The 25509-nt window shown below is 39.1% G+C and overlaps 1 protein-coding gene across 1 annotated transcript in view; it reads left to right on the top strand.

The window, feature by feature from the left end:
* Positions 1-24961, top strand: part of PPP1R42 (protein phosphatase 1 regulatory subunit 42) — a 65505-nt gene extending 40544 nt beyond the window's left edge. The window contains 3 exon segments of the mRNA XM_014792025.2: positions 18342-18377; positions 18380-18494; positions 24858-24961. Of these exon segments, the coding sequence (XP_014647511.1) occupies positions 18342-18377; positions 18380-18494; positions 24858-24948 (242 nt within the window). The 3' untranslated portion in view covers positions 24949-24961.
* The last annotated feature ends 548 nt before the right edge of the window (positions 24962-25509 follow it).

Genomic DNA, 25509 nt, shown 5'->3' on the forward strand with positions numbered 1-25509 from the left:
GTGAATTTCTCACGCTCTGAAACCTGTAAAATGGACAGAAGGCATTTCTCCTCCTGTGTTTATCCCTGGCTGGCTGTGAAGGGCAGAACTGAACCCAGGGTAAGGATTCTAGTATTTTACATATTTTCAGTATTACATCAAAGATGCCAAAGTATCTTATTAATATTGAAGTACTCATAGAATTCAACACCAGCTCGCACCCAAAAATTGAGCCTATTCTAAAAATAATGTAGTTTTCTTTGTCTTAATAGATTTCAAAAATTCTTCTGAATTCAGGGACAATTAGATTCAATCTAATTTTTTAATTTTAATTAATTTTTAACTTCTCCAGTGAAATTCAACAAAATAATAATTATAATGCCTTAAAGTTTACAAGTTTTAAAAATTACAGTCATTTAATTTTCTCAATAAAATCCTTATTAATCTCTTTATAATCTAGTGTGATCTCCAACTAATTAACAAAAACAATCCTTAAAGCCATATAGATACACTAACAACAAACTATCTCAAAAGGAAATTAGGAAAACAATCCCATTTACAATAGCTCCAAAAAGAATAAAATACCTAGGAATAAACTTAACTAAGAAGGTAAAAGAATTGTATACTGAAAACTATAAAAAGGTGATGAAAGAAATTAAAACACAAACGAATTGAAATACATCCTGTGTTCATGGATTGGAAGAATTAATACTGTTAAAATGTCCGTAATACCCAAAGTGATCTACAAAAAATCCCTTTCAAAATCCCAAGGGCATTTTTCACAGAAATAGAAAAAACAATTCTAAAATTCATATGGAACTACAAAAGACCACAAATAGCCAAATTAACTTTGAGAAAGAAGAATCAAGCTGGAGGGAGGCATCACACTTCTTGATTTCAAAATATATTACAAAGCTATAGTAATCAAAACAGTATGGTACTGGCATAAGACAGACATACGGACTAATGGAACAGAATAGAGAGCTCAAAAATAAATCCATGCATAAATGGTCAACTGATCTTCAATAAGAGTGCCAAGAATACACAATGGGGAAAGGATAGTCTCTTTAACAAATATTGTTGGGAAAACTGGATATCCACGTGCAAAAGAATCAAATTGGACCCTTATCTTACAATATACACAAAAATCAACTCAAAACGGATTAAAGACTTGAACATAAGACCCAAAACTCCTAGAAGAAAACCTAGGGGAAAAGCTTCATAACATTGGTCTTGGCAATGATTTCATGGACATGTCATCAAAAGCACAGGCAACAAAAACAAAAATAAACAAGTGGAACTACATCAAACTAAAATGCTTCTGCACAGCAAAGGAAACAATCAACAAAGTGAAAAGGCAACCTACAGAAGCGGAGAAAATATTTGCAAACCATATATCTGATAAGGGGTTAAGCTCCAAAACAGTAACAACTCAATAGTAAAAAATCCTAATAACCAAATTAAAAAATTGGCTAGAGACTTGAACAGACATATATCCAAAGAAGATATACAAATGGCCAACAGGTATATGAAAAAATGTCACTAATCATCAGGGAAATGCAAATCAAAACCACAATGAGATCTCCCCTCACACCTATCAAGATGGCTATTATCAAAAAAACAAAAGACAACAAATGTTGACCAGGAAGTGGAGAAATTGGAACCCTTGCACACTGTTGGTGAGAATGCAAAATGGTGCTGCCACTATGGAAAACAATATGGCAGTGCCTGAAAAAATTAAAAATAGAACTACCATATGATCCAGCCAACCCCACTTCTGGGTATTTATCCAAAAGAACTGAAATCAGGATCTCAAAGAGATATTAACACTCCTATGTTGATGCAGCACTATTCACAATAGCCAAGATGTGGAAACAACCTAAACGTCCATCAACAGATGAATGGATAAAGAAAATGTGGTAAATACATACAGTGGAATACTATTCAGCCTTAAAAAAAGAAGGAAATTCTGTAATAGGTGACAACATGGATGAACTTCGAGGACATTATGCTAAATGAAAAAGCTAGTCACAGAAAGACAAATACTACATGATTCCACTTATATGAGGTATCTAAAATAGTCAAATTCATAGAATCAAAGAGTGGAATGGTGGTTGCCAGTGGCTGGGGGAAGGGGGAAATGGGGAGTTACCAATCAACAGGCATAAAGTTTCAGTCAAGCAAGATGAATCAGCTCTAGAGATCTGCTGTACAAAGTTGTACCTATAGTCAACAATAGTATATTGTACACTCAAAAATTTGTTAACAGATAGGAGAAGTCAAGATGGCGGCGTAGGCAGACTCTGAACTCACCTCCTCCCGCGGACACAGCCAATTTACAACTACTGGTGGAAAAATTACCCCTGAGACAGAACTGAAAACTGGATAAGAGGAACTCCTGCAAGAACAGACAATCCTAATTGAGGTAGAAGAGGCAGAAACTCCCTTCTAGAGAGGAAAAACGCCACCTTCACAAGCCGCAGCACCTCACGGCCGCCCGGGAGCAGCCCACAGGTACACAGCCCTCCCTGGAGGAGCGGGGCCCTGAGCCGGGGAGCGCTCCCGCTGTGGGCATTTTGTGGACTCAGCACAATCCAGACAAGTGGCATAATATCTGACTGCTACTAAAACATTGGGGAGTACCCCAAGAAAAGCTGGTTCACAAAGAAATTAAAACCGGCTCTTAAAGGGCCCATGCGCAAACTCACTCGTTTCAGAAAGCAACCTAAAATCACCAGAAAGAAAGGTGCACAGCACTTTGGTGAAAAGAGACTCACCTGATAGGTCCTGAGTGCATCTCGGTGAGAGGTGAGACCTCTCCCTGGACTGGGACATTGGCGGCGGCCATTGTTGTGGCCTGGGTGGGCGTGCTGACACAGACGCAATTGGAGTTCTCCCTGGGGCCTGCTAGCCCAGGGTCTGCCCCACCCGCTAGAGCACCGATTTAATCCAGCTCAGCCAGGGCAGGCAGCCCACCCTAGAGACTGGCCCCAACCAACAACAAGCCCTCAGGCAACTGGTGGGCCTGCATAGATTGGTGACTGGATTCTCTGCAGCCTGGCAACTGAACCTGCTTCAGTGGGGTTGGCATGCACAAGGAGCGGGTGGAGAATGTGAGGCGGTGGTGGATTGTGTGGGGCTCCCACCGTGGAGAGACTGGGTCCGCTTCGGGAGGTTGGGGCGCGCACACGGGGTAGGACTGTGTTGACTGTGTGTGTGGAGCTGTGGGCGGCAGGGCTTGTCAGCTGCAGAAGACTTGTGCTTCTCAAAGACCCACACAGGGGGTTTGCCCCACCTTCCAAAGCTTGAAACAATTGGGTGCTCCCATGCCTGAGGCCAGCCCGACCCAGCTGCAATCCTCAGAGAGCTGACAAGAGACCTAAAGGCTGGAGGCTTATAGCATTTGTAAGGCCCTGAGCCTAACAACCTGCCACGCTGGGGGCCTACTCGCTTAAAAGAAATACTGCAACACAAATGTGGTATTAGAATTTGCAGCCAATTGTGCTGGGGCTCCCCACACCTGATAAAGAGACTGAAGGGCCCACAACAACTACAAGCAGCCGAGCATTACAACAGCTGGCCAGGAGCATAACTCGGCCTCCCTGGGTGCCTACAGAGAGAGCAAACAGGCCACAACAGAAGGACACACGTAGCCCACATAGGGTCACCCCTGGAACATTGAGAACTGAGGGAAGCACACTGCAGGCCGCCTAAAGCATCACTTACATAAGGTCACCTATCCAAGAACAGAAGACGTAGCTGACCTACCTAATATGTAGAAACAAGACAGGGAAAGAAGCAAAATGAGGAGGCAAAGGAACACATTCCAAGTAAGGGAACAGGACAAAACCCCAGAAAAGGAACTAAGTGAAACAGAAATGAGCAACCTACCCAACAGAGAGTTCAAACTAAGAGTGTTAAGGATGCTCACTGACCTGGGGAGAAGAATAGATGAATTCAGTGAGAATGTCAACAAAGAAATGGAAGATATAAAAAAGAACCAGTCAGAAATGAAGAATACAATACTGGAAATGAAAAATTCACTAGAGGGACTCAAAAGCAGAGTAGAGGATACAGAAGAACGGATCTGTGAGCTGGACAAAAGACTAGAAGAAATTACCCAAGCTGAACAGGTGTTATCAGAGGTTCGGGGATTCGATCGGAGACGTAAAAGACACTTTCCACTCCAAACAAATGGGCTGAAGGTATATTTTATTATATAGAGGATAGTAAAGGTGACAGTCTGCAAACAGATCAAATAGGTCAAATATTAAGAGGAAAAAACATCAGCCCGACTGGAAAGGGAAAACACCCACATCGGCTGAAGAGAAATGACACAAATCAACCGGAAAGAGAAACACCAGGTTAACCGAAAAGAGAACACATCAAATCAATTACTTCACATCAAATCAGTTACTCACAACATCCACGCCCCACTGCCGGGAGAGCCCTGTCAATCGACGCGGCTGGGCAAGGATCACACGTCCTGGGCAAGGTGTCCCTTCCACAGGTGGAACTCTCACCCGGTCTCAGTTTCCAGCAGTTTTTATACCATCAGTAATTTTCAGAGTAAGCAATTACAGAGTTTGCAGAGCAAGCATTTAGTGTTCCCATGCACAAATGGTTATCAGTGGCGTGCGTGCACTGAGCCCCTGGATAACGCCCCAGCCCAGTAGTTGCGTACGTGCATTGTTCTCTTTGGTTATCGTCCCAGCCCGGCACAGATGGCCAGTCCATCCCGTGCTACGACGCTCCAAGAGCCTTGAAATGTTACAACTTGCAACTCCCTCCGTGAGAGAAGGGCCAGTTCCCACCACGCAGAAAGCAGCCTTGTATTTCTTTTTTGTGCTGGTGGCTGTAGGTCAATGGAGCGGCCAAACATGGCTGTACTCATGTCAAGACATATTCGGCCGTGGCCGTCTCCATTAACCATAAGACACCATACGCACAAACAATGAACTTCGTACGCAAGTACATAAGGCACATCCAAGAATCCAAAATCCAATGACTACAATAATTATAAAACTATCTCGCAATAAAGGACCCAAACCCCAAGGTAACCAATCAAACAACCCCTTAGAATATGAAATGTTATTAACTTGATCTTGCAAATCATGTACAGCATCAAAGATAACATTAGATAAGATAACACTTAGGCCTAACAAATTAGCTTGCAGAAGTCCAGACCAGCCCCCATCACAGAGGGTAGCAGAAGGCAGGGTAATAGAGAAATTATAACCAGTTCTCCGTGACTGGTCAGATATAGGCTTATACTGAGAGATTGCTTGATGTTTCTGAGACCAAATTTCTCGGCCATTCATAGTCCAGGTTATAGGTCCCACTGGTGTAGAGCAGTTGGTCCAGCAGTGCAGGGTCAAAGGTTGTCCTACGGAGACATTAGTTGGCATGTAGGTCTGCAGCAGACATGGAAGTGCAGCACAGCATAGCAAACACAGCAGGAATATCTATTCACGCAAAGAAACAGAATTTTTAGGGACATGATATAATTGTTCATTTCCTGGATACATTACTATGAGCGTTGCAGTGGGCCCTTGGGCCACTACTTCTGCGGCACGTGGAGCCGCATTGGGTGGATGTGTCACCCACACCTTTGCTCCAGGTTTCCATCCATCTGTAGACCCAAATCCTTGCATTCCTCTTTTAGTTAATTCACTTGGAGGTTGTCCTTGTGACACATTTGGAGTCAGGAGGGGAAGCACCAATAATTGTCCCACTCGTTCCCCAGACTCTACAGTTAGTACTGTGTCACTACCATTATATAATATAAATTTTATTTCTCCTTGATAATCTGGATCAATAACTCCTCCTAGTACATCAATACCTTTTGCTGCCAGTCCAGAGCGTCCTTTTAACAAACCAAAGGTATTTTTGGGAAATTGTACCCCTATCCCAGTAGGGACTATAGACTGCTTCTTAGGGGGCAATTGAATAGAATGAACAGTAGATAAATCCAATCCAGCCGCTTCGGCCGTGGCACGAAAAGGCGGTTTAGCAGACTGAGTCAGGGGCCAATAGGTTAAGGTCATAAGCTCATGGGTGGCGGCTGCCACTTCTGTAATCTTTGCTGGTAACAACCTTGACAGAGGAGTCTCATTAGGGCCTAATGGCCTGTTATTTAACACATTTAGAGCAGTACTTAGATGGTTGTGCCACCCCTTTAATGAGCCATGACCAAGTTTCTTCAATTGTTGTTTAAGCAATCCATTCATTCGTTCTATGAGGCCTGCAGCTTGGGGGTAATAAGGTATATGATAAATCCATTCTATATAATTTTCCTTGGTATAGGTTTGAATCAACTTACCTGTAAAGTGGGAACCGTTGTCACTCTGAATTTGCCTTGGTGTTCCATAATATAACTTGATTATATCTAATAATTTTATGGCACTCTGTTGGGTGGCCACTTTAGCTGGTATAGCCAATAAATAACCAGAATATGTATCAACAGCAGTGCAGGCATAAGTATATCCACAAGAATTTGGCAATGGTCCAATAAAATCTATTTGCCAGGTATGGGCGGGAAATAATCCCTTTTGGATATGACCTTGGTAGGGTGTGGAACTCCCGTTTATTTAACTGTTGGCATAACTGACACTGTTGTACTGCAGTGGCAATATCATCATGGGTGACAAGGATTCCCCTTTGTTGTGCCCACCTGTATGAAGCTTGTTCTCCCAAGTGTCCACTCTTTCGTGGACCCATTGTGCTAAGCCTGGGTTGTGCGTTGCACGAATCTGCACCAGCTGATTAGCATGAGAATTATGCTTTCGTTCTGCAGAAATTAAAGAACTGTGAGCATCAACATGAAATACAGTAACAATTGTATTTTGACACCATAACCATATGTCTTCCCATAATTTCTTTCCCCATATTTCTTTATCATTAATTTTCCAATCATGTTTTTTCCATTGTGGCATCCACGTTGCCAAACCTTGTGCCACTGCCCACGAATCAGTATATATATGACATTGTTGCCCCTGTTCTTGTTGAAGTGCCTGATACACCGCATAGAGTTCAGCATATTGGCTACTCATATTATCTCCGGTGGTGACAATTGTTTGTTGGGTGGATGGGTTATAGGCAACTGCTTTCCATTTCCGTGAGCTTGATATCATTTTGGCAGAACCATCTGTAAACCACGTATGGTTTTGTTGTTCTTCAGTCAATTGATCATATGAGACACCCCATTTAACAGGAGATTCTGTTATATCAGTCTTAGGTGACACAGTTGGTTCACTGCTATATTGAGACACTTGTTCATGCAATAGAGACAACCCCTTTGGGCCAGGTTTGGCCCGGTCTTGAATATACCATTTCCATTTGATAATATTAAATTCTTGTGCTTGTCCAATTTTATGAGTAACAGGCGTGCTATGAATCCATTGCATGATGGGTATTTGGGGTCGCATAATTACCTCATGTCCCAGGGTAAGGCTTTCTGAGTCTATTAGAGCCCAGTAGCAGGCTAACAACTGTTTTTCAAAAGGACTATATCTTTCACTGGAACAGGGAAGCTTGCGACTCCAAAATCCCAGAGGATAACGTTGGGCACCTTGTTTTTGCCATAGACTCCAGCTGGCATACTGATCAATGACATCTACCTGTAACTCAATGGGTCCCGGTTTAATTGGCCATAGATCTAAAGCAGTCTGAATAGCATGCTTGGCTGCTTCAAAAGCTTCTTTTTGTTCCATTCCCCATTCAAATTCATATTTTTTCCTGGTAACTTTATATAAAGGTGCAAGGAGCCGACTTAAATGTGGAATATGTGCCCTCCAAAATCCAAATAATCCAATAAATTTTTGTGCTTCCTTTTTGTTACGAGGTGCTGCAAAATCTAATATCTTTTGTCTAGCTTTAGGTAAAATTTCTTGTTTTCCATTATTCCAAAGTACTCCCAAAAGTTTAACATTTGAACTCGGGCCCTGAATTTTAGCTGGATTAGTTTTCCATCCATCCTCCTCAAGTATGTCCATTACTTTTTCTAACTGTTGTTGTACCTTTTCTTCTTCATTTCCTTGGATCATAATATCATCTATATAATGTACTATTTGGACATCATCAGAAGCAGGTACCTTTGCCAAGGTTTCAGCAACCTGTCGATGGCAGATAGTGGGACTATGCACATATCCCTGAGGAAGTCTAGTAAAGGTATATTGTTGTCCCAGCCACGTGAAAGCAAACTGTCCTTGGACACTTTTAGGTATAGGTATGGTGAAAAAGGCATTAGCCAAGTCTATGACTGCATACCAAGTGCCTGGATAACATTGCACTTTTTCTATAAGAGTAATCAAATCAGGGACGGCCGCTTGAATAGCCGGAGTCACTTTGTTTAGTTCTCTGTAATCTACAGTCATTCTCCATGTCCCATCACCTTTTTTAACAGGCCAGATAGGATTATTCCAGGCTGTAGTTTCTCTGCGAAGGACTTTTACAGCCAAATAATCTTCTATGGTCTCAGATATTTCTTGTTGTCCTCCAGGGATGCGATACTGTCTTTGATTGATCACTTGCGTAGCAGGTGGAATTTCTCCTTCATGATGCAAACATCCCACAATTACAGCATTAATATGAAAAGACAAAGCTCTAATAGCAAATTGGTATTGTCCATCAGCCAAATTTAATGTCAATCCTTTTAGAATATCAATCCCAATTATATATTCTGGTATTGGTACAATCATAACTAGATATGTGCGCTGGGGTAGTTGCCCAATTTGCATAGAAAGATTAGTGGTAACTGCCTGGATTTCTTTTCCTCCCAATCCAGTTATCAGAATTGATGTACCTTGAAACTTAGTTGGATTCCCATAGATAAGGGTGGCCTCTGCCCCTGTATCCACAAGTGCCTTCACACTAGTTGTAGATCCATTCTTCCAAAATATTTTAATTGGTACATGTGGTCTAATATCTTTTCTTATAGTGGCACTAATCGATACAGAGGTTTGGCCTTCCCCTCAATCACATAAGTCAGCAAGAAGAGGATCCAAGGGAGGAGGTGGTGCACTAGGTGCAGTAGGCACTGGGTTGGAAGCATTCTCTATACTGTCCCTTCTGTTCACTTGTTTTACATTCAGCCCTTTTTCTTTATATAGTTTCCATAATTCTCTAGTGTCAACTCCATCCATCTGGTCTTTAGGTACTCCTGCCTGGAGTAGGGCCAAAAACATATCACCTCGAGTTATTTTATCTTTTAAAGAATGTTTCTCTTTTTCTCTTCTTGGAGAGTTTTCAGTTGTCTGCCAGTCTCCCAAGTCTGCTAGCTGCATAATCTTATCTGCAAGTGTTGATATAGGGCTTTCAGTTTCATTCATGAGAAGGGTTGTAATTATTTGTTTGTATGCCGGAGGTGCAGTTTTTATCAACCTGTTTCGCACCTGGACACTTAAAGTCATTTCATTTAAAGCTTCACCACACCCCAGAAACACAGCCCGCTTCATGGTTTCTTCTCTCATCTTTTGAACACAATCTTTTAAAGTATACCAGGGTCTATTAGTGTCTGGCCACATATCATCCGTGGGGTATTTATCTTGAGCTCCTTTTACTGCAAGAGCCAATAAAGTCGTACCATCAGTGTCTTGTCCACGATCATTTGGGGGGTGAGCATTCATGCTCCAATCTCTGAAAGCTCCCCGTATTACTGGATCATTGGACAAAATTACAAATTTAAAAGCATCTCCTGCATCCAGATTAATTCCTGTAGCGCCCATATCATATAGGCGAACAAGCCAGGTTATGATGGCTTCTCCAGGCTTTTGTGTAGCCCGGGCTAAAATGTCAGAAATTTCTTGCTGGTTAAAATCCTCAATCACATCTTTCCTTACAGGATGATTACCATCCATTTCCATCCGCCGCCGGCGAAGAGGACGTGCCTCTGTGCGTTTGGGCGGTTTTTCCTCTTCCTCATAATCAGTTTCAGAATCATCATCCCAGATATCACCATCCCATGTGTCCGGGTCCCACTTAGGACCGGCCGATGCTATGGCCATATGAACTTTTCGTTCATTTACCTTTCCTCTCCTCTTTCTATATTTATATTTGGCAACTCTTACAGCAGCCTTTTCTGCTATAGCTTGGTAGTTACGAGCCTGATCTCCCAGTGCATGATATTGACATTGAATCATAGCCAAGCGAGACTGCAAATCTGAATTCTCTTTTTCCAAGAGTGCCTTCTCTTTCTGTATCTTATCCCTATCTTCTATAGCCCGACGATAAGCAGTCAACAAACACCAACCTCGCCGTGCCAAAAAAGAAACATCATCTTTCTTTTTCCTTTCCACCGTCTGCAAAGCTTTGGTCACATCCAACGGTTCAAATTGTCGCAGACGAGCATCCCAAGCTTCACATAACCCTGACCTACGAGCCCACTCCCCAGCCAGAGTGCAAAAGGGAGGGTCCTCCCATCCTGGAATTTCTTCCACCTTGGCTTCAGTGACCTTTCGTTTGAATAGGAAAGGCATCTCCTTAATCGAATCCTGCTCACAGCGCCAATTATGTTATCAGAGGTTCGGGGATTCGATCGGAGACGTAAAAGACACTTTCCACTCCAAACAAATGGGCTGAAGGTATATTTTATTATATAGAGGATAGTAAAGGTGACAGTCTGCAAACAGATCAAATAGGTCAAATATTAAGAGGAAAAAACATCAGCCCGACTGGAAAGGGAAAACACCCACATCGGCTGAAGAGAAATGACACAAATCAACCGGAAAGAGAAACACCAGGTTAACCGAAAAGAGAACACATCAAATCAATTACTTCACATCAAATCAGTTACTCACAACATCCACGCCCCACTGCCGGGAGAGCCCTGTCAATCGACGCGGCTGGGCAAGGATCACACGTCCTGGGCAAGGTGTCCCTTCCACAGGTGGAACTCTCACCCGGTCTCAGTTTCCAGCAGTTTTTATACCATCAGTAATTTTCAGAGTAAGCAATTACAGAGTTTGCAGAGCAAGCATTTAGTGTTCCCATGCACAAATGGTTATCAGTGGCGTACGTGCACTGAGCCCCCTGGCTAACGTCCCAGCCCAGTAGTTGCGTACGTGCATTGTTCTCTTTGGTTATCGTCCCAGCCCGGCACAGATGGCCAGTCCATCCCGTGCTACGACGCTCCAAGAGCCTTGAAATGTTACAACTTGCAACTCCCTCCGTGAGAGAAGGGCCAGTTCCCACCACGCAGAAAGCAGCCTTGTATTTCTTTTTTGTGCTGGTGGCTGTAGGTCAATGGAGTGGCCAAACATGGCTGTACTCATGTCAAGACAACAGGTAAAAGAGAAAAGAATTAAAAAGAGTGAGGACAGTCTAAGGGACCTCTGGGACAACATCAAGCGCACTAACATCCGTGTTATAGGTGTCCTGGAAGGAGAAGAGCGAGACAAAGGGGCAGAGAATCTATTTCAAGAAATAATAGATGAAAACTTCCCTAACCTAAGGAAGGAAACAGACATCCAGGTACAGGAAGCACAGAGAACCCCAAACAAGATAAACCCAAAGAGGCCCACACCAAGACACATCATAATCAAAATGTCCAGAATTCAAGATAAAGAGAGAATCCTAAAAGCCACAAGAGAAAGTCAAGTTACATACAAAGGAAACCCCATAAGGCTATCAGCTGACTTCTCAGCAGAAACCTTACAGGCTAGAAGAGAGTGGCACGATATATTTAAAGTGCTAAAAGGAAAAAATGTACAGCCAAGAATACTCTACCCAGCAACATTATCATTCAAAATGGAAGGAGAGATCAAAAATTTCCCAGACAAGCAAAAATTAAAGGAGTTTGTCACCAAGAAACCAGTGCTACAAGAAATGTTAAAGGGACTGATTTAAGGGGAAAAGAGAAGACCACAAATAGGAAAAATTATCTATTTCCATGATAAGAGGGTAATGGATACAAATGCACAAAAAAGAGGTTAGATATGATATCAAAAACATAAAAGCAGGGAGGAGGGGAGTTAAAGAGTAGAGCTTTCAGACAGAGGTCAAACTAAAGAGACCATCAATTCTGTATAGAAGAAGAAAGGAACAGAGAAGGACTACTAAAACACTGAGGGAAAAAAAGTTAAAAAATGGCAGTAAGTACATACTTATCAATAGCTACTTTAAACGTCAATGGACTAAATGCTCCAATTAAAAGGCATAGAGTGGCTGACTGGATAAAAAAACAAGACCCATATATATGCTGCATACAAGAGACACACTTCAGACCTAAAGACACTCACAAACTGAAAGTGAAGGGATGGAAAAAGATACTCCACGCAAATGGCAATGAAAAGAAAGCTGGGGTAGCAGTACTCATATCAGACAAAATAGACTTTAAGACAAAAACTGTAAAAAGAGACAAAGAAGGGCATTACATAATGATCAAGGGAACAATCCAACAAGAGGATATAACACTTGTAAATATCTACGCACCCAATGTAGGTGCACCTAAATATATAAAGCAATTATTAACAGACATAAAAACAGAAATAGACAGCAACCCAATAATAGTAGGGGACTTTAACACTCCACTTATACCAATGGATAGATCATCCAAACAGAAGATCAATAAGGAAACATCGGCCTTAAATGACACACTATAACAGATGGACCTAGTAGATATATACCGAGCATTCCATCCAAAAACTGAAGAATACACGTTCTTTTCAAATGCACATGGAACATTCTCCAGGACTGATCACATATTAGGCCACAAAACAAGTCTCCATAAATTTAAGAAGATTGAAATAATACCAAGCATCTTTTCTGACCACAACAGTATGAAACTAGAAATCAACTATAGGAAGAAAATCAGAAAAGCCACAAATATGTGGAGATTAAACAAAATGCTACTGAACAACGACTGGGTCAATGAAGAAATCAAAGAAGAAATCAAAAAATACCTGGAGACAAATGAAAATGAAAATAAGACATGCCAGAATTTATGGGATACAGCAAAAGCGGTTCTAAGAGGGAAGTGTATAGCAATACAGGCCTATATCAACAAACAAGAAAAATCTCAAATAAACACTCTAACAAAACACCTAAAGGAACTGGAAAAAGAAGAACAAAAAAAGCCCCAAATCAGTAGAAGAAGGGAAATAATAAAAATCAGAGCAGAAATAAATGAAATAGAGACCAAAAAAACAATAGAAAAAATTAATGAAACCAAGAGCTGGTTCTTTGAAAAGATAAACCAAATTGACAAACCTTTTGCCAGACTCACCAAGAAAAAAAGAGAGAAGGCACAAATAAGTAAAATCAGAAACGAAAGAGGAGAAATTACAACAGACACCTCAGAAATACAAAAGATTATAAGAGAATACTATGAAAAGCTATATGCCAACCAATTCGACAATCTGGAAGAAATGGATAAATTCTTAGAATCATACAACCTTCCAAAACTGGATCAAGAAGAAGTAGAGAATTTGAATAGACCAATCACCAGTAAGGAGATCGAAACAGTAATCAAAAACCTCCCCAAAAATAAAAGTCCAGGACCAGACAGCTTACCTGGTGAATTCTACCAAACATTCAAAGAAGACTTAATACCTATCCTTCTCAAACTCTTCCAAAAAATTGAGGAGGGAGCGAAGCTCCCTAACTCATTCTACGAAGCTGACATTACCCTGATACCAAAACCAGACAAGCACAACACAAAAAAAGAAAATTACAGGCCAATATCACTGATGAACATCAATGCAAAAATCCTCAACAAAATACTAGCAAATCGCATACAACAACGTTAAAAAGATTACACACCATGATCAAGTGGGATTTATTCCAGGTATGCAGGGATGGTTTAACATTCACAAATCAATCAACGTGGGCCGCCCCGGTGGCTTAGCGGTTAAGTGCACGCACTCCGCTGCTGGCGGCCCGGGTTCGGATCCCGGGCGTGCACCGACGCACCGCTTCTCCGGCCATGCTGAGGCCGTGTCCCACATACAGCAACTAGAAGGATGTGCAGCTATGACATACAACTATCCGCTGGGGCTTTGGGGGAAAAAATAAATAAATAAAATCTTAAAAAACAAAAACAAAAACAAAAACAAATCAATCAACGTGATACACCACATTAATAAAATGAAGAATAAAAATCACATGATCATCTCAATAGATGCAAAGAAAGCATTTCACAAGATACAGCATCCATTTATGATAAAAACTCTGAATAAAATGCGGATAGAAGGACAGTACCTCAACATAATAAAGGCCATATATGAGAAACCCACAGCTAATATCATCCTCAATGGTGAAAAACTGAAAGCTATCCCTCTAAGAACAGGAACCAGACAAGGATGCCCACTGTCACCACTCCTATTTAACATAGTCCTGGAAGTCCTAGCCAGAGCAATCAGGCAAGAGGAAGAAATAAAAGGGATCCAAATTGGAAAGGAAGAAGTGAAACTGTCACTATTTGCAGATAACATGATTTTATATAAAGAAAACCCTAAAGAATCCACCAGAAAACTTTTAGAAGTAATAAATGAATATGGTAAAGTTTCAGGATACAAAATCAACATACAAAAATCAGTTGCATTTCTATACACTAACAACGAAGTAGCAGAAAGAGAAATTAAGAATACCATCCCATTTACAATTGCAACAAAAAGAATAAAATACCTAGGAATAAACTTAACCAAAGAGGTGAAAGAGCTGTACACGGAAAACTATAAAACATTGCTGAAAGAAACTGAAGAAGACACAAGGAAATGCAAAGATATTCCGTGCTCTTGGATTGGAAGAATTAACATAGTTAAGATGTCCATACTTCCTAAAGCAATCTATAGATTCAATGCAATCCCTATCAAAGTTCCAGCAACATTTTTCACAGAAATAGAACAAAGATTCCTAAAATTTATTTGGAACAACAAAAGACCCTGAATAGCTAAAGGAATCCTGAGAAAAAAGAACAAAGCTGGAGGTATCATACTCCCTGATTTCAAAATATACTACAAAGCTATAGTAACCAAAACAGCATGGTACTGGCACAAAAACAGACACACAGATCAATGGAATAGAATCGAAAGCCCAGAAATAAACCCACACATCTATGGACAGCTAATCTTTGACAAAGGAGCCAAGAACATACAATGGAGAAAAGAAAGTCTCTTCAACAAATGGTGTTGGGAAAACTGGATAGCCACATGCAAAAAAATGAAAGTAGACCCTTACCTTACACCATACACAAAAATTAACTCAAAATGGATTAAAGACTTGAATGTAAGACCTGAAACTATGAAAATTCTAGAAGAAAACATAAGCAGTACACTCTTCGACATCGGTCTTAGCAACATATTTTCAAGCACCATGTGTGACCGGGCAAGAGAAACAATAGAAAAAATAAACAAATGGGACTACATCAAACTATAAAGCTTCTGCACAGCAAAGGAAACCATCAACAAAACGAAAAGACAACCTAACAATTGGGAGAAGATATTTGCAAACCATGCATCTGATAAGGGCTTAATCTCCAAAATATATAAAGAACTCATGCATCTCAACAACAAAAAAACTACCAACCCAATTAAAATATGGGCAAAAGACCTGAACAGACATTTCTCCAAAGAAGATATACAGATGGCCAACAGACACATGAAAAGATGTTCAAAATCATTAACTATCACGGAAATGCAAATCAAAATTACAATGAGATATCATTCACGCCCGTCAGAATGGCTATAATTAACAAGACAGGAAACAACAAGTGTTGGAGAGGATGTGGAGAGAAGGGAACTCTCATACTCTGCTGGTGGGAGTGCAAACCGGTGCAGTTTGGAAAACAGTATGGAGATTCCTCAAAAAATCAAGGATAGAACTACCATATGATCCAGCTATTCCACTGCTGGGTATTTATCCAAAGAACTTGAAAACATCAATGCATAAAGATACATGCACCCCTGTGTTCATTGCAGCGTTATTCACAATAGCCAAGACTTGGAAGCAACCTAAGTGCCCATCAAGGGACAAATGGATAAAGAAGATGTGGTTTATATACACAATGGAATACTACTCAGCCATAAGAAACGATGAAATCCAGCCATTTGTGACAACATGGATGGACATTGAGGGTATTATGCAAAGTGAAGTAAGTCAGAGGGAGAAGGTCAAATACCATATGATTTCCTTCATTAAGTAGTAGATAAGAACAACAATAAACAAACACATAGGGACAGAGATTGGATTGGTGGTTACCAGAGGGGAAGGGGGGAGGGAGGAGGGCAAAAGGGATAATTCGGCACATGTGTGTGGTGATGGGTTGTAATTAGTATTTGGGTGGTGAACATGATGTAATCTATGCAGAAATAGAAGTATAATGATGTACACCTGAAATTTATACAATGTTATAAACCAATGTTACTGCAATAAACAAAAAAATTTATCAGGGTAGGTCTCATGTTAAGTGTTCTTACCACAATTTTTTTTAAAAAGTCATATAGAATGTTATAGTACAGAAGCATCATTTCATACCTCGTTGTAGTTGCTATTATGATAATCATTAATAATTTAAAATGGGAAGCACTCCAGTCTAGGAGGCAAAGAAGAGGGGGCAAGGGAAGAAGAGAGCTAATATTTACTGTACAAACATTTCAGATATTTATACATATTATTGCATTTAATCCTTATAATCTGTTGGGCAGATAATTATTATATCCATTTTGCAGATGATAAAGCTGAGTTTCAGAAAGGTGAAATAACTTGTCTAAGGTCACAACAATAGCAGGCGGCACAGTGATTAATCAAAGTTATCTAACTTCATGAAAAAGCTTTGGCTTCTAGTGACCACTCTAGCAATGACTGGCTGAACTGTGCTCAGATATAAGGACAATAATGTCTGCTCTACTTAGAAATTCACTTCAGTTTGGTGGGAATTTAAGAAAATCTGCAGATGTGTAAATATGTGATATGTAAACAAATAATTTTTATAAATAAAAACTAGGGAGAAAAATGGGATAATATATTATGAAAGAACTTTGAAATTTTAAAAGTATTCAAATAGATATGATTTACTGTTTTGAAATTTTAAAAGTATTCAAATAGATATGATTTACTGTTTTGAAATTTTAAAAGTATGCAAATAGATTATATGATTTACTGTATTGAAAAATATATTCTAATGTCAATTAAAATAAAATTGAAATTGAAAGCTGACTAGCTGCAATAGAAAATTACCTGAGTTTTTCTCAGTATTTTCTGAGAATTCTCCCTTGGCCACTTGTAGATATCCTTCTCCCTCCCCTCTTGCACATGTTTGCCATCCCCATCCAAACAAATGGTACAGTTCTGAGTCTCTCAGGCTTAAAACCAGTGATATCCCTGGATAGATGTATGTAGCACTCAATAACTCTATCCTTAGGTATGTGGCCAATAGCATACACTATGGTCTTCATGCAAAGGCTGTTATTACTGCTCAAGAGAAATGGAAAGCACAAATTAAAGTCTAGAAGATATATAATGTATTTTTTAAATATACAGTATACCTTTCAGGTCTTTAGAAGAGCTAACGGAACCTTTTCAAGACACCTCTTTAAAGGTGTCTTTTTAAAGACAACCAAATACAATTGTAAGTGAACAGGAATTCTTAGGAAGATAGTAATTATTGTACTTCCTGACCTTTCACATGTGTTTGATAGCCTTGTAAATTTGGAGCTCTATATTGGGGATTATGGTAAGATTATAGGGTTTATGACCTCAGACTTGAGGGATCTTATAATAAAAAATCTTGCCCTAAATATAGCCATGTAACTATATAATTCAAAATTGAAAACAAAATCAAACACTTTAACAAAATCCAAAATATAAGCATATCTTTTAGCATTTACTTTTGTAGTGCTTCAATGGAAACATTCATTTACTCACTTAATAAACGTTTATTGAGCACCTTGAATGTACCCAGGATTATGCTAAGCACTGGGAATTAGAGGTGAATAAGGCAGTCCCCACTGCTGGAAAGGGAGGAGGATCTATCAACAGGGAAATGATGTGGAATGTTAAGTGCCAAAATAAAGGTATGAACATATTCCAAAAACTATACCTGACTAATCTACTCCCTAAAGGTTAAACACTCCGAAAAAATAAACTCAGAAGAGCAAAATGCAAGGGCCATTAACATTTATATTAACGCTGGTGTACCTGTTTTGTCTCTGAGAGTTGACCATAACCTTTCCTGTGTAGGTTTTTATGTATGAAAGGCTGTGATATTTTATCTTGGAATATTAATTTTTTATTGGTTTTACTGTGGATCTATTTAACTTTATTTAATTCTATTTCATAAAATATAATTCTAATGCTGTTATATGGCATGTTTACAATTGAGTTATTAGTTTCAAAGCAGAATGCTTTTAATTTTTGGTATGCTACAGGTAACTTTGAAACAATGCATCACATAGTTCCTGTTTATTAAAGGTGGGTAAGCCAAAATTAGTCTTTTTCTCTGATATACAGAGATACCTTGCAAACGGAAATGCATCTCCGGAAAGCTCCCAAGATAACCCTAAAATTATTGATGAGATGGGGTAGGTTCTTTCAAATATTTGTGCAATTTATCTTTTTTAGAGGATGGGACACCCTCACTATCAACAGCACAGAAGAAGAGAGGCTCTCCATCTGTTTCTTAGTACTCTGTTCTCAATTCTTCTTGGCCCAGCACCAAAAAAAAAAAAAAAAACCAACATTGTTCATCATTGGTCTGCCCAGTCAGTCATAAAGTTGTGGTGGAAGGGTTGATTCCAGAAGAGCTGGGAGTCACAGACTAGATACACCCACTGACGTAGGGCAGGTGACTCAGGAAAGTCCCAGAAGCAGCAAGTAAAGATGTCTGATAGAGCAGGGATCATATCAAAGGAGTCTGAGGCCCTACTGATGATAGGTGGTCCACTACTGAGTGGATGACTACAAGGGCATCTAGTGACAGAAAGGAGGGGAAGCCCAGAGCACTACAGAGATAGACTACTTTCACCACTTCTCCAAACCAAAGATTCTTAATCTGGTGTCTCTGAAGGAAACATTAGAAGTTTCAATAGATTCTCAAAGGGGTTTATGATCCAAAAAATAGTTGAAGAATCACTATTCTAAACTTTGAATAGATAGATAATTTCGCTCCATATGAATCAGCTCTAAGTCTCCTGCTGAGAAGAAAATTGCTTTTTTGGTTTTAAAAGATGATATTTCTTCAATGTAAAGATAAATCATACCAGAAAATAACTTCATTTATTCATAAAACTAGTAGGCACCTGCTATATGCTGGACCATCTGAATATAAAAACTCAAATGAGATAGTCCTGATCTCAAAGATTTTTCAACAAGCTAGTTGGAGAGTCAAATGTGATACAATTACTGTATAGTGTGATAAATGCTATGGGCATTATAATCAGATCCTAATACATCTGATAAATTATTCATTAAATTTTTTTCATTTATAATCAATACAATGATTGCTCTATTGATGTTTCCAATCATATAATACTCATTACAATATAATGAAGGGCAACAGCATATTTCATTGAGAAAGTAATCAGAGCCAGTGAACATACTTTGGAATAGATTTCCTTTTTCCAGAACTGCCTGCTGAAGGTCAGGTGGGTTTGTCATGAGACCCTCCTTGCAGGATCCAATCAAGGGATGGTGATTTAGCATTCCTTAATGGAGCCCACCTGAAGAAGACCCATGAACAACACTGTTGCACTGTTCTACCCATTCCCTAAAGAGTGGCTTAGACTTGCTGGGATGGAGGCTTAAGGGAGAGAGAGTCCTGAGAGTCTGGAAAATGCTTTTTTTGGGGAGAGGAGAAAGGACATGCAGGGAGTCCTAGTTTTGGCCTTGCCTCCTCTCCATTCACACACAAAAAACAGAAACTGTGTGAGAATTTGCTTTACTTTATAATTACTTTTTAATTTAATTTTGCTGTATTTCCATTGTCATTACCATCAAAACTTCAGCCAGTTTGTCCACAGCACCCCGATGGTTAAAAGATTTATACAACTAGTGTCAATTCCACAACAGTGTTCTTGAGTTTTGTTTCTTTGCTAAGCATACTGAAAGGTCTTGCTAGTATATCATCAAGGTGGAAAAGAAAATAATAAAAATGGACATGGCCTCAGAAAACAGTGTTGGTAAATTCTATACATTGCCACACACACTAAGATCAGTTGTGAGCTGTGGCCCATACCACATATTCTACAGCCCCAAGCAAAGCTCTAATCATTAGGACAGCACTGACGCAACAGCAAATAAACCACTCTATCCTCATTTTCCTAACTAGGAACACTAAATACAAAGTTAAATACATTTTTAACTACTATATACTGCAAAGACAGGCAACCCCAAAAGCAGCCAGCAGACTAGAGGGGTTCCTGTGAGAAGAACATAAAGAATGTCTCACTTCTGCCACTGTCAGTGAAGTTGATTTTCAATCTTGAGTCTTCAGGGGTTTTTTTGTCTTGTGCATGTGTGTGTGAGGAAGATTGGCCCTGAGCTAACATCTGTTGCCAATCTTCCTCTTTTTGCTTGAGTAAGATTGTCGCTGAGCTAACATCTGTGCCAGTTTTCCTCTATTTTGTATGTGGGATGCCGCCACAGCATGGCTTGATGAGCGGTGTGTAGGTCCACGCCCAGTATCTGAACCTGCGAACCCCGGGCCACCAAAGCGGAGTGCGTGAACTTAACCAATATGCCACCGGGCTGGCCCCAGATTCTTCAGTTTTATAATGTGAAAAAATATTACATAAATATTCTGTTTTAAATGTTTTTCATTTCCTCGGGTAACATTTTTACTGAAGGCATGCCAAAATATCACTTTGGTATTGCAAAAGATTTAAGTCTTATTAAATGGGAATATCAGTTCTACCTCTCTTTAATAAAACATGACCAAATATATTATGGAATTTCATTAAGCTCTTGATGTAGATTTTTAGGGTGTGCCTATTGCTAACATTTTATTAATTAAGCATAAAGCTAAGATATAATGAGAATAAAGCTAGGTCAGTAAAGTGTTAAAAACAAAATATCCAGCCCAAACACAAAGAATAGATTCTTGGTTTCTAAAAAGTTGATTTAAGCAACTTAATTACTTTAAGGGGAAGAATGAGCTGGCATCAGCAGACCAGTCCCCTATAGTCTACAATTAATATGTGAGGTGAGGAACCTGCTCAAAGGTGGAAAGGAGCTTAGAGTGCAGTGCTTCTTCCAAAATGCTAAAAGTATGTGCCCCACACTCCTTTAAGGTTCTGCACATTGGGAGCTGTGCCTGTATCCTATGTGGAACACAGTGAAGCAACATCTATCCAATGACAGGGGAATGTTTTCCACCTCCTTTATAAATGCATGCAGTCTGTGCTCATGTATATTTACACAAGCCTGCCCTTCCCTACAGGGAGGAAAAAGTCAGACTCATTGACGTTGTTTTTGACCCTCAAACTGAACTTGATACTATCAATGTACACTTTAATTAAAGATTAGTTCAAAACTATTTTTTATTTACAGGCTGATTCTGAACAAATGCCTTCACTGTTCAATTAAAAATAATATATGGTATTAAACAAAAAATGTACACATTATTGCTTCTGTGTTTGTCACAGTAAATACTTGTGACAGATGTTTCCTCTCTTTTCAAACATGCTATGAGGTGCTTGAGGCTTAGTAATTTTAAAAGACATTAAATGCATCTATATATTGTAAATAAGATCCACTGAGAATACTGCACAGCACTGTACAATGAAAAAAGCAAACTGTTACTCAATTATTTAACTATCAAATCTTTCAAGCCTAAGCAATGTCAACAGAGTCAATCCATCTTTTGTTAATGTAAAAATAATAACTTTCTAGCTGGGTTAGAATGCCCTTAGTTTCAGATACCTTTAAGGAACGAGAATCATAATTCACAGGAAATGGTCACTGTATGTTATTTAACTATTTATAAAATATCCACTATCTTTAGTTAGAATATGGAAGCATTAGGTTTCTTTGAGTTAAAAAGTGAAGGTTAATAACAGTAAAAATAACTTGCTTTCACCACTGTTAAGGTTCTGTTTGAACAGTTGTAACAATAGATCTCCTATGTAATTCAAGAAGAATTTTAAAAACAGATAATATTTAGTCACAAAATTCTGGGATGATCTTATATAAACTCATTTGCAAAGCTCTAAATGCCTTTAATTTTGCTTTGTTAAACCTAACCTCTGTCTAATTAATTTTACATGCAAAATAAACTTATATGTATCAGTAATGTGGGTGTAATGCTAAGATTTTGATTTGCAGTTCCCAAAAAAATCCTTTTGAAATTAGGACACCCTCCCCTTCAAAAAAAACAATAGTGGTAAGCAACATAAAGAGTTTTTAGAACAGTCTAAGCTAGCTTTTGTGACTTCTAGTCTCAACTATTAATGGCTTACTCTGTGAACAAGAGTTAGGTAAGATCTAATTTAAAAGAATTATATTAGTTATTTTCCATTTTAAAATGTCTACTTTGAAAGCTGAATCTTTATTACCCAAACACATTTTAAAAAACAGTAGAACCCTTTGAGATAAGAATACTATCAGACCCATTTTATAGATGGGGAAAATAAGCGTTGGAGAGGCCAAGTCAGAGGGGCCCAAAGTCACGCCGTTGCCACGAGGCAGAGCTGGGACTTGAATCCAGGTCATTGACGCCAAAGCCAAGCTCTCAACTACCCTCCAAGGAGGTCTCAAAAACCCTTTCAGGTGTAGGTAACGTAAGTGAGGGAAGCAAGTGAGAATGTGATTGAGATGAACTGGAGAGCACATGTTCAACTAAAGGCAACTGCAGCTGTGCAGCTCCAAAATGATGCAGCCAGGCAGACATGCTGAACTTGAGAAATAAGACTAGCTGGCAAGTGAGATGTCCAGATTGTGAAATCATCTGATTTTAAAATATTGGATTTTTTAAAAATATTGGATCCATATTTTTTAAAAAATATCTATTAAAATGGATAAAAAGAAAAAAATCTGGTAATGCTAGCAAGGATATGGAGCAATTGGAACTCTTATGCACTACTGGTGGGAATGCAAAAATAGTACAGCCACTTTGGAAAATACTCTCACCTATTCTTATAAAGTTAAACATATTCTTCCACTTCTAGCAGTCCCACTCCTAGGAATCTTCCCAAGAAATGAAAACCTATACTCACACAAAAATCTGTACCCAAATGATTATAGTGGTTTATTCACAATCACCAAAAGCTGGAAATAACCCAAAGGTCTCTCAACTGGGAAATGGATTAACAAACTGTGGTACATCCATACAATGGAATACTACTCAGCAATAAAAAGGAGTGAATTAGTGATACTCAAAACAACATAAACAGATCTCAGAAGCATTATGCTAAGTGAAAGAAGCCAGACTTAAAAGGCTACATACTGGATGATACTATGACCTTCCGGCAAAGGCAAAACCATAGAGACAGAAAACAGATCAGTAGTTGCCAAGGATTAGGGGTTGACTACAAAGGGTCAGCACAAGGGAACTTTGGAAGGTGATGAAATGTTGCATATCTTTATTGTGGTAGTGGTTACATGACTGTATATGTTTATCAAAACTTGCTGAACTATATACTCAGAAAAGTGAATTTAACTATGTAAATTATTCCTTAATTTAAACAATGAAAGAAACAGGTGAAAAGTGAAAAGCACCAATTATATAAAACCTATTGTTTTATATATATATATGTATAAAACCAACATATTTTCTTCACTATGTGTGATCATTTTCCATAATAAAGATGAGTTAAGATGAAAAATTATTTGACATATTTAGAAAAAAGACAAGTAAAATTTTAAGACCCGCACCACACTCCGTGAAATAAAATCTACAGCACTCTAAAGCCATATACTTTCTGGAAGACTCAAAAAGAACTCCAAAGAATGATATACTATGAAAACAGTATTTGGATTGTTAATAGGAAGTCAAGTTAAAGTATGCTCTTTCTTGAGATAATAGATACAAAAAATGTTTTGCAAATTATGGGGAACTCTACAAATATTAAATAGAATAGTATGGTAAAGAGCACAAGTGTTAGGATCAATCTGCCTGGCTTGAATTCTGTCTCTGTCACTTACTAGCTGTGTGACCTTGGACAAGTTACTTAATCCCTCTAATCTTTATTTTTTCAAGTGTAAAATGTAAAATGCTCAAAAGCTTTTTGTAAAGACTAAATGAGAAATAAAGTGTTTTTTTGTAAAGCACTTAGCACATATAAAGAGTTAAATAAGGTACTAATTCATGTGATTATGAAAATTTGAAGAGTTTCATCTTCTATTTTGAATTTAACTGCAAATACTGGTTTCTTGCAGGAATTAGGACTACTCTAGAATTATCAGAGGATTCAGAGAGGCTGCTTGGAGTGGCAACAGATAGGACGAGGGGGTGGCCTGCAGTGGTGGGTCTTGTTACTCAGTCCTTTCTTTCCAACCTGACTGGTGGGCAACACAGGTGGCCACTGGCCAGCCACTGTTAGCAGTGAAGAGCCTCTGTTGTGTCCTTACCTCCACCCCACCTCCCACAGTAACAGGAGACTCTAACAGGCTAGGCTAAGGTGAGGCATGTGAGATGCCACAGGTGCAAAATTTAAGGAGCCCTAGGCACCTAATTTGCCTCACTCTAGTCCTGGCCCACCTTCCCTCCAATATTCTTATTTCCACACCTCTCTCAACTCTTAGATTTTCCACATTCTTCCCTATCCCAGGGGGAAAATCTTTATGTTTCTGCTTCCATTAAAACCTGGGAAGATTCACACAGTTTGGTGACTAATCATTAGCCTATACTATTGTTCTTGTGTCCTAGATTCTATATGTTTGCTACTTGGTTTGGATAACTTTCACTTTTGAAATAATTTCATGCTTTTTTTTTTTCTCTGTTAATACAGGAATCTCTCTTTGAAGGAATCTGAAAGCTTGCTGACAAAAAATGATGTACATGAACTTCACCTCCTCCACAACCCAAAAGAAAATCTGTAATAAACAAGTAAATTCAGCCTTAAGTGATGTGAAGCGTTTGATTTTTTATTTTTACAGTACTAGGCAACATCATCTTTTATGGTTTGTAGCTTTGAGCTGTCTCATGATATGTATAAGAAAAACTTCTAGGGGCCAGCGGGTGGCTCAGGGGTTAAGTGAGAGCTTCGGCTACTGGCTGCCGGATTTGGATCCTAGGGGCGCACCAACACACCGCTTCTCCTGCCATGCTGGGGCGGGATCTCACATACAGCAACTAGAAGGATGTGCAACTATGACATACAACTATCTACTGGGGCTTTGGGGAAAAAGGGAAAAAAAAGGAGGAGGATTGGCATGGATGTTACCTCAGGGCTGATCTTCCTCACACAAAAAAAAAAAGGAAAGAGAAAATTCTTGCTTGATTTGCTTCTTTTATAGAATCTGAAACATTGCTTTCCAATCACTTTATTCCTCACAACATACAATTTACTGGGAAAATAAAGATAATGTGCTTTCTCATTCATCAAAAGAAAGTAATCCTTGTTTGGACCAATGGGATTTTGGTGTGCTTCTTTCTAAGGT

This window comes from Ceratotherium simum, chromosome 31 (assembly GCF_057802395.1).
Source record: "Ceratotherium simum simum isolate JZ-2026a chromosome 31, ASM5780239v1, whole genome shotgun sequence".
NCBI lineage: Eukaryota > Metazoa > Chordata > Mammalia > Perissodactyla > Rhinocerotidae > Ceratotherium > Ceratotherium simum.